At 45.7% G+C, this 16,365-nt stretch overlaps 1 protein-coding gene across 16 annotated transcripts in view; it reads left to right on the plus strand.

The window, feature by feature from the left end:
* Window positions 1-92: 92 nt before the first annotated feature.
* The window catches only part of LOC147015027 (uncharacterized), a 41,129-nt gene continuing 24,856 nt past the window's right edge, over window positions 93-16,365 (plus strand). For 2 of the 16 annotated variants that reach the window (XM_085849345.1, XM_085849337.1), the window contains exons 1-2: window positions 93-1,426; window positions 1,905-2,000. In XM_085849345.1, the coding sequence (XP_085705471.1) occupies window positions 1,929-2,000 (72 nt within the window). In that variant the 5' untranslated portion in view covers window positions 93-1,426; window positions 1,905-1,928. The other 14 variants (XM_085849346.1, XM_085849338.1, XM_085849343.1 and 11 more) reach the window with 11 other exon arrangements.

The following is a 16,365-nucleotide window of genomic DNA, read 5'->3' on the forward strand; positions in this document are numbered from 1 at the left end:
TTTCAGTTAGCCCTGTGGTCTACATTTACTACTCTTTCTGGTGTGTGTGTGTGTGTGTGTGTGTGTGTGTGTGTGTGTGTGTGTGTGTGTGTGTGTGTGTGTGTGTGTGTGTGTGTGTGTGTGTGTGTGTGTGTGTGAGAGAGACAGGCCTTTTGGTTTGATTTCTATACAATTTCACAATCATGAACCAATCTCCACCAAATTATGTCCTTGGGGTACCCAAGGTCAGTTCATGGGCATAACCGCCCCCCCCCTCCCACACACTCCTTCCACCCCCTGGCAAGGACATTCCCTGCACGTATGTGTGCTTCGGTCTGAAAACCATTTTATAAAATGCTGGACCAATCCCCACCAGATTTTGTGCATACATCCTCAAGATACCCAAGGTCAGGTCATGGGAACACAACTCCCCCCACCCCGGTGGTGGTTCAATGTAAAATGTAAAAGAAAATGACGACTCCACAGTAGAAAGCTCAGTGCGTTGAATGGTTCATCGAGATGAGATCTGACACACACAAGTTCAGCGTATTTTCCGTACAAGATTTGGAAGGAATCCGCCATCGTGGACTAGTATCAGAGTGGTACAAGAAGTTTAAGGAGACTAGAAGTTGTCAGAAACAGAAAACTACCATTCAACCAAGCAGAAGTGCAGCAGATGTTGAACGAGTGTGCGAATCATTTCAAGAAAGTCCCGGAAAATCAATTTGATGAACATCCAGAGAACTGGGACTACCAACAACCACTGTACACAGGATTTTTTTTATTTATTATAAAACACTGAAGCTTTATGCCTGTAAGGTGCAGATTCTGCAGGAACTCAAACCAAATGACGGACCCAAACACAAGGTGTTTTCCTTGGAAATGCCCAGTCGCATAGAGGATGATGAAGCTTACCTGAAAAGGTCATGTTCACAGATGAAGTTTCCTTTCATGTTTTGGGGAAGGTCAACCGTCACAATGTGAGGACCTGGGGCTCTGAAAACCCCCGCGTGGTCATTGAACACGTACGCGATAGTCCAATGGTCAATGGGTGGTATGGCCTTCTCCATGACCACTTGGTGGGTCTGCTTTTCTTTGCGGAGGATATGGTGACCTCAACAATTTACATGAACATGTTGGAAGGATTCGCCTTCCCACAGATTGAAGACCTGAAACCCGATATCATTTTTCAACAGGACTGCGCTCCTCCTCATTGGGCCTTAGTCGTTCGAGCCATTCTCAATGAAAATTTTCCACGTCGCTGGATTGGCCGAGATGGACCAATCGCCTGGCACCCACCATCACTGGACATAACCCCTCTTTGATGGTTTTTCGTGGGGGTTTGTCAAAGATGTCTACAACACCAAGGTGGCAAACCTGTGCAATCTTCATTCTCAGATCACAGCTGCATGCGCACTGGTGGACGCATCATGATGAGCCGAACATGGTAAGAACTCGTGTACTGCCTTGATGACCTGTGTGCGACAAATAGAGCTCCCATTGAAGTGCATTGATGGTGTCCACAAAACTGTATGAATTTCTGTATCATATAAACGAAAGGGTATCATTGTATCATTTGTGGTACTAAATATATAAACAACCAAAGCTGTCTCGGTCTTTTTGGAACACCGTGTACAATAGTGGACACAAGTACTTTTCCAATAATAACTTGAGAGATAATATAATACCTTACCCCACACAGTGTTTAAGTGTATAATTCATTTGAAATAAAATAAAGATTTTAAAAGGTCGTAAAAAAATATTTTCCTGAAGTTTACCACCGTTGACGCATTGTCTTTCTCACCATCTTATTTAACATGTGACATTTGTTATTATTCGTGGCTGTTATTTGTGTCCCTTTATAACTTCCTTACAAATTGTAAGTTTCCTCTTTGCAATGATTTTCAATCTTGTTTCACTGCCAGACAGGTAGGACAGAGTAAAAAAAGATGAATGTCTCGCTCCTCTCTGCACATGTGCGATCGGATCAAATTCAGAGGCAAAGCACTGCGAACCTGCAGGTTTGTTTTCCCAATTTGTTCCTCGATCTTAAACTGTTGTTTGTGGACGGACGGACAGAAGTGAACCGATTGCTTAACCCTACTGTCTGCATCGTGTGTGTGGAGTTACAATGACATGAGAAGACGGTGGGCAAACAAGGATGGTGTATGGGGCTTGAGCCAAGGGTTCATTGTGAACTCCAACAGACAAACCCAAACTGTCCTCTCTTGCTATCTTCTTGTCACCCCCCCCCATATTTACCTTTCCTTCTCCCTTCTCTTTCCAAAACCTGTTTTTCCCCCTTTATCCAAGATTTTCTCTTTTTTTTTACCTTTTTATGCTTTCACTGATCCATCTTTTCCATTCTCTTTTCTTCCATTCTTTCTTCAATGTGATTGTGGTCGTGCTACCTCCTCATGTGAGTAATGGTGAATCCTTTGCTTTTTAAAACATTGTTCCCACTGACCCAATGGTAAAGCTGATGCCAGTGTTGTGGTGTATGTCAGAAGCTCCCTTTTCAAGATTTTTCTTCCCAACCCTGTTCCTTCACAAATCTCATTTCAAATATCTCTGGTTCCAAGTCCCTTTTCTTGGAAATTTCTTGGACATGTGCAGGTCTCCCGCCCTCCCAACTGTGATACGAGGCTCCTTCAGCCAACTTAGACACGGCCCTCATATCCTTCCACACAAAATCTCTATTCACTCTGAGGAATTAAACTGCTACCAACCCAGTTGTCGGCATCGATCCCTTCACAGCTGTTCATGATATTTCAGCTGAGGTGAGGTAGGGGGGGGGGGGCTGGCGGGATGGCCTGGAGGTGTATACACCTGTTTCTGAGCTGTCTAGCCTGAGTTTGAATCTCGAACCCAGCTATAAACTGTCCTGGTATTTCGCAGACAGGGTGAAACATCAATGTGTGAGCCATCCCTAAGATGGACATTATACTGGGCTATGCTTGCATTAGTTGGTGGCTTTTAAAGATCCCACAGTGTCCTTCGCGAGAGTAGAACTTCGCCGACACCCTGTCCAAATCACAGATTCCGGGCCTAACCTCAAAGGGGCACTGAATCAGTGGCACAGCCATGGACCCCCAGCAGTGATTTATATTTAGTCAGCCATGTTCTGCACCCAAAATTTAATTAATTGCAGCTGAGGCATAATGTGACACTTCAGAGTGGACTCAACCCATATGTCTCCAAATTTGCTCCCACTCTGCTTACCTTGACTATCTATGTACAACTTCCCCTGGAACCCTACCTCCTCTTTCTTCATCTCCCCTTAGCTTTTCATATCATCTACTCTTGAAAGTGTCCATCTCTGGCAGTGTACAGAGAACCATTAAGGGGGTGTCATCTTTGGCAGTTTAATCATGGAAATTGGTCTGTCCTGTCATGTCCCCTCACTCTCACTGACTGGCCTGCTCTCTCTTTACCTTTGGTTAGGGACAGTACCTCTGACTCATTTCTCAATTACCTACTCTCCTTCCGTTCATACCTTCAAAGCCTACAGATATCCTGCCAAACATCTCATGCCCAGGGCAATGATTCATGCAGTTAGGCAATTGCTAGAAGTCAGCTTACATTTTCCTCCAAGAAAGCAGATCCCTCTGCTGAGCATCTGATGTCTCTCCAGAAAACTCAGCCATTGCCTTTCTGTCCTCAGACATGCCAGTGTGAACTCTAAAGTACTACGCTTCTATGAAAATCTCGTGGCAGTTGGTCAAGTCGCACTTCATCACATACCTTACAAAAGTAGTCTGGGATGTTCTCCTTATCGGTTCCATGATTCTCGACGGATGGTGTTACAATGGACTCTGTTCATGTTAAGGCTGACTGCTCTGTCTTTTCAGACAAGGCCAAGGTCCTTAATCCTTCTCTTTCTGTACCAGTCCTACACTATTCCCCCTCCCCCCAAAATTTCCAACAGCATGTGAACTTTGTACCAATGTGAAAGACTTCCTAGCCATTCACTTGATGGCACCTGAACTTTAATCTTCAAACAACTATTCATCTGCTCTGTCTTCTACTCCATCTCTGCTTTTTATGTTGATCCTTTAAGAGGCTGATTTTTCTTAACAATAAATGAGTCAGCCTTCTGTCCATCATAAGCAGAAAATAGAATCAATAATTCCAATGTAACGAAAGACTTTCTTCTGAAACATTCTGATCTCCATGTATCACTTTGGCTTCCTCCAATTCATTCCAACTTTGACGCGTCATCAATTGATGGATGCCCTCAATCTCAAACAAGAGGTCATGGCCACCTCGCTGGACATCTCTTGTGTGTTTGATTCCGTCTGGCACCTCACCATATTTTCCACACTTTGGGCTTAAGGAGTTGAAGGTTCTTTTTCGATTTCCTGCGTGCTCATCAGCAGAAGGTCACTCACTATGATTCCTCTGTCTCTGTCGCTGGCTATCTCTCTTCCATTTAGACGGGCCCAATCACCATCCCGGCGGCGGTGTTGCTGTCGTTGTCAGCAAAGGTCAAGTCATGAAATCCAATCTGGCAGGAAAAGTCAACCCTTTAAGAAACCAGAGACCAATATCAAGGCCACGTACGGTCAAATCTCAGATCTCTCACCACCCACTGAAGCCTGGTGGCAGGTGGTCGTCTGTCTTTGGAAAACATTCCCCTTCGATACCTTCACTGTGAAACGATGGAGTCATGCTAGACATTGTTCAGGAAAAAAAACCTGAAGATCTCAACACTGTTTGGAATGAAAAAGACAAGGACCCCAATCCCTCTCTCTTTAAAGAGGAATCCAAATGCAGTTAAAAAAAAACAATTTTTTTTTTTTTAAACCATTGAGGTCGAGTTTGAAAGGGATAACAAAGTGTCGAAAAAAGCCCGAGAGTGTCGATTTTGAATTTCGCCAGTAACGTCACACCCTGAAACCATATTGATCCGAATGCCGGTTTACATGGAGAAACAGTGGATGTCGAACTCGGATTCCGATACTGATTCCACCATCATGAGTAAATCTGAAGGTTCTCAGTATGTTGTGAGTGATCAGTGGGATTTTGAAGAAACTATTGGAGACAAAATTAGTGATGGAAAGGCTTTCGGTGGAACTGTGGATCTGAATCCTTGTGAGCCTTGTGCGAGCGATTTGGAGGAAGAAGGCAGAAGTGTTCATGAAGAAGAAACCGCCGGTCACATGATCACTTCAGCTCGAATGGGTTTGATATTTTGTTCAATCAACGGTTTTTAAAGAGGGATTTTGTATTAACTGATGAATCGGTTTTGGTGATTGGCTGATTGGCTGATCGGATCAAACAGCACATCCCCTTGGAGATTCAAAGAAAGATTGTGAGGGTTCGAACACAACCAGTGCGAGCAAGTAGAAATATCCAGAGAACACCGGCCACTGTATCTGCTTAATCTGCCATTGCACAGCAAGCACCTGGTTGCCAACCCGATCTGTGCAGACCAGTACAATGCAGGTATGTTCAGGATATTGAGCCGAGGTCAGAGCTCGTTTCATTTACGTATGTTGGAAGCATCCTTCATCCTTACCACCGATCCAATACTATGTCGTCAAAAGGAATTTGTACGATCTCTGTGTCTCTTTCAGCATGGAAAGATCAAGGGAAATACGTTAACAAATGGTGAATGGACCTTCGGGGAAACCCATCCCCCCTCTCTGCAGGATGCGGTTGCAAACGTCAATCATCACCGAATCTGCTCCAGCCAATGGGAGCTCGAAGTGAAGATGATGAGCCGACCAATAGGCGTTCGGATTAATCGTGACGTTATTATGGTTGAACCAATCAGCGTCTACCTCATTGAGACTTGTGTATAAAGCACACGCCTTCACTTCCTCCTTCACTTCCTCCTTCACTTCCTCCTTCACTTCCTCCTTCACTTCCTTCTTCACTTCCTTCTTCACTTGCTGCGATTTTTTTACCTTCAGTGCAGCACGAAAAGCTTCGGTCACTATTATGTCGTGTTTGTTTGTATCCACACACACATATGTGTATATATATATATATATATATATATATATATATATATATATATATATATATATATATATATATATATATATATATATATATATATATATATATATATATATATATATATATATATATATATATATATATATGTATATTTGATCTGGGAGCCTGGTGTTGGCGCAGTGGTTAGGGCAGCGGCTTGGGATCCAAAGGGTCCTGAGTTCAAGCCCCGTTGGGCCACTGAATTAATACACCAGGGGGTTGACTCAGCCTGTCATCCTTGCGAGGTCGGCGAAATGAGTACCAGTATACTGGGCCGGTGTATACCCCGGTTAAAATAGGTGTACCATATCCCTGTGTCGTAAGAGGCGACCAGGGTTGCGTCAGGAAGGGCATCCGGTGTAAAACATGTGCCAAATCACTATGCGGATCATACGGATGATCCGCTGTGGCGATTTGATGTGGGTTCTTGATTTTAGATTTTTATTATTATGTTTTTTTAAATATATATAAGGCTCAATTGGCTGTGCCTGAATGGGTTTGAGGGTGGAGGAGCAGCAGCTAAAACGCGAATCCTATCCAGGTTCCTCCTGATGACTTCATCTTTGCTTTTTTTGCTTGTTTGGGTTCCTTTTGATGACTCCAATGCAGGACTGTACCTATTTGTTCTCCAATTTGATTTGATTTGAATTTAATTAATTTTAAATCCATTATAAATTCAATTCAATAATGAATAATAATTTTTAAAATGTCATGGCTCAGGGCCGGGTGTCCGACCAAAGCGGGATGTCTTGGTACCCGGTCATCACTGCCAGCAGTTATAAAGTGGCAGTTCTAGTTATGTCTCTTATTAATTACCTAACACACCAGTACACAAACACCACACTAAAGAAGACCTGGCGAGGGTCTGCAATCTCTGATTGCTCTTTTTCTTGTTGATTTTTTTTTTCCCCTTTGAGCATTTTTGTGGTGAAGTGTGTAAAGGTTAGTTTGTCCTCACTTGTGTTAGTTATATTGCCATTCCTACTGAGAGATTTAGCTTCAGCCAGACATCAGGCCTTGCCAACCACTTGAAAAGTACGATCGAATTCTCCACGCTCCCATTCTCCACAATGCAAACTAATGTGACATGGGTATGATTATGATGATTTTTTTAGATCCTCGTGGAGGATCTATCTCTCAGTCTTACTCACGTTGTTGTTCTTGTGGACTTTTTTGTTTCACAGCCTACAGTTTTCATCAAAACTTCCTGAAACTTGGCGTATACATGTAGAAATTCCCTGCGCAGACAGTAACCATCTCCGATTTTGAAAATTCCTCCGAGAAAAAGTTATGACGTCAAAATATCTCCGCTAATGGAAATCGCCGAAAAAATTATCTCCGAGCAAGCTTTTTGAATTCTGTTTGCGGGAATCGAACAGGGCATTAGCAGAGATTAATTGCCGCACATATGATACATCACTATGACGTCATATCAATTTTTATGACATCATTCCTATTTTTTGACATTTTTTTGTTTCACAACCCAGAGTTTTCACCGGATCTTCGTGAAACTTGCCATGTATATGCAGAAAGCTCACACGCAGCCAGTAACCATCTCCGATTTTGGAAATTCTTCCTCGAAAAAAAGTTATGACGTCATAATATCGCCGCTAATGGAAATCGCCTATACCACTATCTCCGAAACTAGGCAAGCTGTTTGAATTTTGTTTGTGGGAATCAAGCCGGGCATTAGCACTGATAATTTATCACAAACCTGATACATCACAATGACGTCATATTCGTTTTATGACGTCATCATTAAGAGGACGAGGATCTTAGCTCATTTGAGCTTGTTTTTTTTTTCTGAAGAATGCATTTATTTATGTGCTGGTCTATTGCAAATTAAATGCTTTGACTTTTATGTTTGTCAACGGGTGGGTGAACAGCATGTCATGTCCTGCCTCTGCCCACGGATGGACGTCTGTGGTGTCAACTGTTGTGCTTTAACATTCGTATGCCACTTCAGCACCAAGGCCAGGGAGGAGGAACGAACTAAAACAGTCACTTCCCCTCCTCGCTGGCATTGGTGTTGATGAATACGGCAAAGGTATAAGCAACAATCCCCGGAGGGTTGAGGGTGGGGTGGTTTGAAGCCTCTGATTTACTTGAAACTGTTTGTTGCATTTTGTAAAGTAATGAAGGTTCAATTGTAGGAATGGCTTCCTCAGGTTTTTGAAAAGTGGCCAAACAGATGAGTTAGGGTCAGAGGCACCAGAATCAGAAGTTGAGCGAGTGAGAGAATTGTTGTTCGTGGTTTTTGCTCCAATTCGACTTCAAACATAACTTTTTGATTTATTGCAAGTCACTACTTTTATTTCAAAACGACGATCACAGCAGCCGTGTAACCACTGGACGAGTTTCTACACCTGCTGGAACTGTCCACACCATGAGTATTTCTCCTGGGATATGCACAGACTCTTCCAGAGTTCTTGTTCTGGGCATGGTGATGAAATGCCTTCGAGCAAATATGTTCATCCTAGACGCCTCGTGGAAGCTTCAGATGGGAGGAAATATCTTACACCGTTTGGGAGCAGCGGGCAGAGAATATATACTGTACGTACAATGCTCGGGGCCTGCAGACACTCCATTCCATCTGTGCTCCCCACAATAGATTCCCCTTGAGTCCACATGAGTTCGATGTTTTGTAGAACCCACGTATGGACCATCATGAAAGAAACAGATTGAGTGTATTTTAAAATTTAATTCCAAACCTGAATTTTAAACATTAATTATGTCAATGTGTTTGAATTTTGCCAGGAAATCATGGCCTTCAGAGTGTGACCTTGAAACAAACATCCGTTGCTTCCAACATCCAGTTTCCTGTTGAACGTCACACTCTGGTGTTACTCATCTGGGATTGGTACGAGGAATCCCGTCAGGGTATGACAACTCGTAACTGTATTTCATCAGCTTTTTTTATTCACCTGGAACTCAATTTCTCTCCCCTGGTGTTCAATGTTAATCAATTTCAAAATCCTCGAAAGACACTGATATTGACACTGGCGACGCTTAAATTCTCATTGAGGAATTTCATGCTTTCTGGACAATTTTCCTCCTTTATTCACACAACCAGCATCATAAATATCGGAAGAGCATGGCATGAGCCCTCACCCCACGCGACATCACCGGCTATATCTGTTCACCTCACAATCAAATTTATATCGGATCATGTTTGCCCACACAAACGTTTCTCATGCAAATTGCATCCCTAATTGGCACTGACTCGAGCATATCATCCGCAAAAATTTGTTTTATCGCCCTGAAATAATCACCTTTGCTACGAGGACTGTGAGAGCGAGACCGACAGCCTGCGTAGTGTGGTAGAGCGAGAGCTCGCCGCGGGTACGAGTGAGGACCGACTCTATCTCTTGGTGTTTGTTCCTGTTATGCTTTTTGTATCAAGCACCACCCATCATTCTCAAGGACCATTCACACAACCACACACACCCAGTCTTCTATGGTGATGGCCACACATGCCTGGAATTGCTTCGGTCATTCCCTCACGTGAGACCCTTCCTGGCCACTTTGGACCGACTCACTCATGTCCAAACAAAATGACCCTGCAGGTTTGCAGAGACTGTCCCATTCCACGCTCGCTTTGTCTCACATACACGTCACGATGACTATGAACACTAAACGACATTAAAATTGCAAAACGGTATGGCAGCAAAACAAGTCATACTTGTGAAATAACACACAGCAGCTAAATGTAGCGTCATCTAAAACTGTGACGCAATCGGCAAAAAGTTACAATCAACAATATCATGGAAATTCCCCATTTATGGAAGAAATGTTGGAACAAAAGTATGTACGAGGGTCGGTACAAAAGAAATGCCTCTTATGTAATTTATCACTAAATATAATTCCAAACAATGAAAATTACAGGAGGTATGCATACATATGTGGTAAACAGGAAGTTATTTTCCCACATCCTCTCCGTTACCTGGAATGGACTTCAATGAGGACATCAATCCGACTCTTGTTTGCCGGTGTGACTGCGGTTACAGGTTTGAGTTGGATTTAATAAAGAGAGTGAGATTGGCAGATGGATCTGCTTCCGGTTTGGGTGTCGAGGTCATCGATTCGGTGTCATGTGATTCATGCCTGCCCCGACTTTGGATATCGGGCCCAACATTTGTACTTTTAGGTGGGGAAGGGGTTTGGTGATTGTATAATCCTCTATAAGAATCATGGAGGTCGATGTGACGGTTAATCGACCGTTTGCCCGAAATCCACGCTTCGAGGATTTCCCGGCTAGTATGCCTGGGTGCCGAGGCTTTGACGACAATATTTTCCCACGCGAAGTTGTGGTTGTGGCAATCTGCCACCACCAGTGAAAGCTTGTCTCCATGTGCTGGTGCAGCGCCAACTGTGTCGCAAGTCACTTGGACGTCTGGTTCACATAAATGGCATCACAGTCACGACAGGGGATTTCTTAGACCACGTTCATATGATCGAGTCGATATTCACTCTGTTTTTATGCCTGGACAGCTACACGTGGAGTGTTGCTCGAAGTTTGTGTGTGGCCCGAATTCCGAATGGTTGCAATAGACAGGTGGCCGTCTCAGAGGTATTACCGATGTACGGTGATTACTGCTGTTTTGACCGGTTCCTCAGGTCGAGGTGTTGGTGTCTTCTTACAGCGACAAGACCGAACGAATGCTGTCAGGTAGTCATTGTTCCGCAGTCGGCAGGTGACACGTTCAAGTTTGGTCCGTCGTGTGTCTCGATCACTGCAATGTGATTTGGCCCAGTCAAACAAGGTTTGTGCGCAAGATTATTGGGTTGTAGTCTGGTGACCACTTTTGTAGTTAAGCACCTGGTCTGTATGTATGGGTTTGCGATACACCTGAGTGCTCAAACACCCATTCTGTTGTGCATTTACTTCCAACATGCAATGAAGCCGGCTTGTTCGAGTTAGTGTGTGAACTGTATGGCAGGTATGATCCTATTAATGTGGGCTTGGATCCTGTCAAAGCTGTCTTTTTTGATGACAGTAAACGTGTCATCCACATTACGGAGCCAAAGTTTGGGCCTGTTTTCACCCTGAAATGCCTGTTGCTTAAAGTGTTGCATTACTAACTCCGCAATTAAACTTGATATCGAGAGCCCATTGGTGTGTCTTGGTGTTGATAAATTTGACACCCGAAGCAGAAGTATGTCGATGCGAAGCACAAGTCCAACGGTGTAGGCAACTGTGTTGGACTGAGTCAGGTGTTCTCTGTCAGGTATTGGTCCGCAGTGAATGCGGCCTCCAAGGTTCTTCTTGCTCGATCAACGGGGATGCAAGTGAATCGGGCTGTGACTTCAAAGGACACCATAATCTCGCCATCTTTGATGCGGACATCTTTGATATGTGAGAGGAACTCCTCAGCATTGCGGACAGTGTAACATTAATCCAAAGCTAAAAAATAAGGCAATGGAAGAGCTCTTTGGCAAGTTTATAGGTGGGGGTATCTCTTCGGGCCACAATTATTCAGAATTGGACTCCGTCTTTGTGCACCTTGGGTAGCCCATAGTGCTTTGTTATTACGGAGTCCACTGGCAGCATTGTCCGTTGTTCCTCTTCTGTCATGAGGCCCCTCTTTTGGAGGTCTGGCAACACTTTATTGACCTGTTATTTGATGGCCTTTAGTTGGGTTCTCCTCGACTTTGAGATATGTGTTCTCACCGTTCAGTAGTGTTTTGGCTTGATGATTATAATGTGTCCAGTTCAAAATTACTGTTGCCAGGCCCTTGCAGGTACAAGGACAATGTCGACATCCTGGTGGAGGCTGAGTCAGGCGAGTTTCTCTTTGGTGGTGATGTCGTGATGTTGCTTGACTTCTGCCATCGTGTTGTTGAGCTACGCACGGATCCTATCTTTGGCTCCATCATCCATTGGTGGCATAAAAATTATGGGCTCAACGAATGCAACAAAGTCAACAGCTTCAGCATCTGATGTGTTAGAATCGAGTCTTCGTTAAAGGAAACATCTCTCCTTCAGTGTGAGTGTTCTTTTGGAGAGGTGATGTAGCCACCTCTTTTGTTGGGTATCTCACGACGGCATGAGTTTACCCGGTTTGTACTTCTGCTGCCGCTCCGGCCGCGAGATAGCTAACGCCAGCTGTGTGAACTTGTCAGTATCGATATGTTCAACACACTTGTATTTTTCGGCATAATATCGATCATCTTCTGCTCTGGGCAATTTTTAATAAGACATCGAAGCATTCGTCGACTGAAGCGGGCCGACTAGTTATCTGTAGTTAATGCTGTTCGGGTATAGATATTGGCATCGGCACTTGTGCAGGAAGGTCAGTTGTGTAAATTTTTTTTCCATGGAGATATGGAGATATGGAGATATGAAATCAGAGATATGGAGGTGCAAAGTTTTTCGGTTTTTCCAAGATGGCACCTGTACCACGTGGCCTATGACGTCATAATTGATTAAAAATTCTACAGGCGGAGGTGCACCGATGTGGAAAATTTCGTGTCAATGAGACTCCTGGTTGTTGAGAAAATTAATTTTTAAAATGCAGACGCATGCATAACGCACGTACGGCGCACGGACGCGACCGATCGCTTAACCCCGCTTTTCGCTTTGCGAGCGCAGGGTAATGAGGGGTAAGGGAAAATGCAAAGGATGGACAATATGGATACATCAGCAAAATTTTTGTAAGGGGTGGGGGTGGGGGGGTGTAATGGGGGTAGAAATGATCATGGTTTTGGATTGGGGATGATCAGAGCTGGAGGGAAAATGAGATTGCAGGGAATGTGGAAGTTGATTCTCCAGGTGGGTAAAAAGGAAGAACGAAGGAGTTGAGGTTAGCAGTGATCCTGGATTTTGGTAGTTTCACCAGAAAATGGGGTGATGGTAAACTCCGTGCGTCCTGCAGATAACGGGGGGACAAAGCACGGAGTGGGCAGAGGGTCCAGGCAAATATAGCATTCCTTTCCTTTCGTAATTCTCTGCAGACTACTGTAGCTGGATCTGTTACGAACTATGGTATATGAAAGCACAACTGCCATATACTATAATTCTAACTGTACTATCACACATTCCCCACTCCGTGGGAATTAAAACCCACTCCGTGGGAGTACCTCCTGTGCAGCTTCCCTTCGCAGGGCAGCTCACCGGATGACGGGATTGAGGCAAAGCCTTCAGGACCCCCAATCTTTGATGATAGGAGGGAAACCACGGGGTAACATCCCTGGGTCAGATTGTGGGAGAGTGTGTCGGAGTGGTGCTGAGGTGTCGTCCACCAGACGGCGGTCTCCTTGGGTTAACCTGAGGTGGTCCCTTCAGGTTGGTGCCTGGAATGTCCTATCCCGAAGAGAGGATGATCACCTGTCTCTGTTATCATCTGACCTCAAGCGTTTGGACATCGGGATTGCAGCTCTCTCTGAGGTTCGGAGACCGGATTGCGGCGAGATAATGGTGGGTGGTTACACCTACTATTGGTCTGGTCGCTCTGATGGTTACCATGCCCAAGGAGTTGCTGTAGCTGTGTCCAATAAGCTGACCCCAATGATAATTGAGGTAACACCGGTCAATGAGCGTATTATGAGATTAAGGATTCGTCACTCCTTAGGTGTCATTTCCCTGGTCTCTGTTTATGCTCCGACTGAGGCGAGTGATCTCACCGTGAAGGATGCATTCTAAGCCACACTCGAGTCTGTGGTTGATCAGTGCCCCAGACGAGATACACTTCTAGTCTTGGGGGATTTCAATGCATCGACTGGAACTGATAGGGATGGTTATGAGGTGTGTGTTGGTCCCCATGGGTCAGGAACTATGAACCAGAATAGAACTAAGTTCCTTGACTTTGCAAGAAGTCATGGACTTAGGGTGGCTGGTTCATGGTTTCAGGGCCCACAAGCTCATCGCTGGACTTGGTATTCCAACGCTGGCGGTGTGGCAAAGGAGATTGACCATGTCCTCATTGACGGTCGTTGGAGGATGATCCAGAACTGTAGGGTCTACCGGAGTGCTCAGTTCCTCAATACTGACCACAGGCTTGTTGTAGCAACTCTAAAGCTGCACCTTAAATCCTGGAGAATGGTACCATCCCAGCCTAGGCTGGATGTTGCCAAGCTCAGGGATGAGAGAGTAGCTGAGGAGTTTGCGAACAGGCTGAGTGGACACTTGGGGGGTCTGGGTGCTTTGGGGAGTCCTGAAGAGTTGTGGAGCGCCTTCAAGACCACCGTCCTTGATGTTGCCGGTGGATGCCTTGGAGCTCACCGCAGGGCAAAGAAGAATTTTGTCTCTCAAGGGACACTGGATACCATTGACCAGAGTCACAGGGCCAGGCTGAATAGCAGAGTTGAGCTGTTCAGGGAGCTGAGGCATAAAACTGTACGTGCACTGAGGGTGGACAAGGAGGCCTATGTGCGAGGAATCTGTGAGGGGGTAGAGCATCACCTGTGGACAGGTGATTCTCGTCCCGCTTACAGGGGAATTCGCTCATTACGTTCATCCAAGCCCATCCCTCGGAGCACTGCAGTTCGAGCAGAGAGTGGTAGGCTCTTGACAGAGGAGTCTGAAGTGAAGGCCTGCTGGGCCGGTTACTTTGAGCGGTTGTACCAGGCTGATCCCCCAGCTGTCGAGTTGGACGTCAAGGGTGTTACAATCCCTGTTGCTGACCCTCAAATCAACTGTGGTCCACCTTCGCTTGTGGAAAGACGGGCTGCGGTGAACCAGTTGAAACGGGGCAAAGCTCCAGGGATCTGTGGCATCCATGCCGAACTTCTCAAGGCTGGTGGAAATGCTGCACTCGTGTCGTTGCATGCAGTTTTGTGCTCTGCCTGGAACACAGGCATCATCCCAACTGACTGGAAGAGGGACCTTGTTGTCCCTCTCTGGAAAGGGAAGGGTGATCGTCAAGACTGCAACAACTACCGAGGTGTGACGCTGCTCTCAGTGCCGGGCAAGGTCTTTGCTCGGATAATTCTTGATAGGGTTCGCCACCATCTGCTTGAGCACCAGCGTCCAGAGCAGTCAGGCTTTACACCAAAGAGGTCAACGATTGACCGTATCCTTGCACTTCATGTCCTCACCGAACGCAGACGAGAGTTTTGGCAGGCGCTGCTTGCAGCCTATGTTGATCTCTGTAAAGCGTTCGATTCAGTGAATCGGGATGTCCTCTGGAGGATTCTTGGTCTTCGTGGGGTGCCACCAAAACTGATCGATCTGATGTCTGAACTCTACTCTGTTACTGAGAGTGCTGTGAAGTGTGGTGGTACCATCTCTGACTTATTTCCAGTTGTTACTGGAGTTCGTCAGGGAAGTGTACTTGCCCCCACACTTTTCAGCACTTGCATGGACTGGATTTTAGGGAGGATGTCGGAGAGATCAAGTTGCGGTGCATCGTTTGGGAATGTCAAGATCTCGGACCTTGATTTTGCAGATGATGCAGTCATCTTTGCGGAGACTTTAGACATCCTCTTGGGGGCCCTCGATGTGCTGAATGAGGAGTCGGAGCCATTGGGATTACGGGTTTCTTGGGTCAAAACTAAGATCCAGGCTTTCGGTGACATCTTGGATGCTGCTGTCCTGTCTGTGTCTGTTTGTGGTGAAGATGTTGAGGTCGTGGAGAGATTCACTTACCTTGGCAGTGATATATTCATGTCTCTGCTGGCTGCGAGTCAGAGGTCAATAGACATCTGGGTCGGGCCTGGGGAGTCATGAATTCACTGGATCATGGGGTGTGGCGCTGCCTTTACCTGTGCGGGAGGACGAAAGTCCGAGTCTTCAGGTCCTTGGTACTTCCAGTCTTGCTCTATGGGTGCGAGACTTGGACTCTGACCAAGGATCTGAGACGGAGACTTAATTCCCTTGGTACCAGGTCTCTTCGGAGAATCCTTGGCTATCGCTGGTCGGATTTTGTGTCCAATGAGCGGTTGCTGAGAGAGACTCGGATGAGATTTGTTACCTGCATAGTCCGTGAGCGTCAGTTGCGGCTGTATGGACATGTGGCTCGTTTTCCTGACGCTGATCCTGCTCATCAGATTCTCTCAGCGAGGGAGTCTCATGAGTGGAGGAGGCCAGTGGGCCGACCACGTGCCTCATGGTTGCAACAGGTTGACCATCATCTCAAGGAGATGAGGATGGGCCTGGCATCTGCCTGGGGGATGGCCAGATGGAGGCCCCTGGAGTACCGGCGGAAAGTGGACGCAGCGACGCGCTGTTCTGGCACATGCTCCCATACCTGACCTATCACACATGCATGCAAATCGAGAAATGACGCGCAAGAAGACAGAGTGACTACCGACCTGTCAGTGATGGGAAAGTGATCGGCCCATTGACGCAGCTTCAGCGTATGAGAGTCCAATGACCTTGAAGGGCTTGGTTCACACGGCATCAAGCTGAGCAAGATGTGAGACAGGGGAGCTGACCCAGAG

The sequence above is a fragment of the Eptatretus burgeri genome, chromosome 12 (assembly GCF_056783735.1).
Source record: "Eptatretus burgeri isolate ZD-2024b chromosome 12, Ebu_testis_v1, whole genome shotgun sequence".
Classification (NCBI taxonomy): Eukaryota; Metazoa; Chordata; class Myxini; order Myxiniformes; family Myxinidae; genus Eptatretus; species Eptatretus burgeri.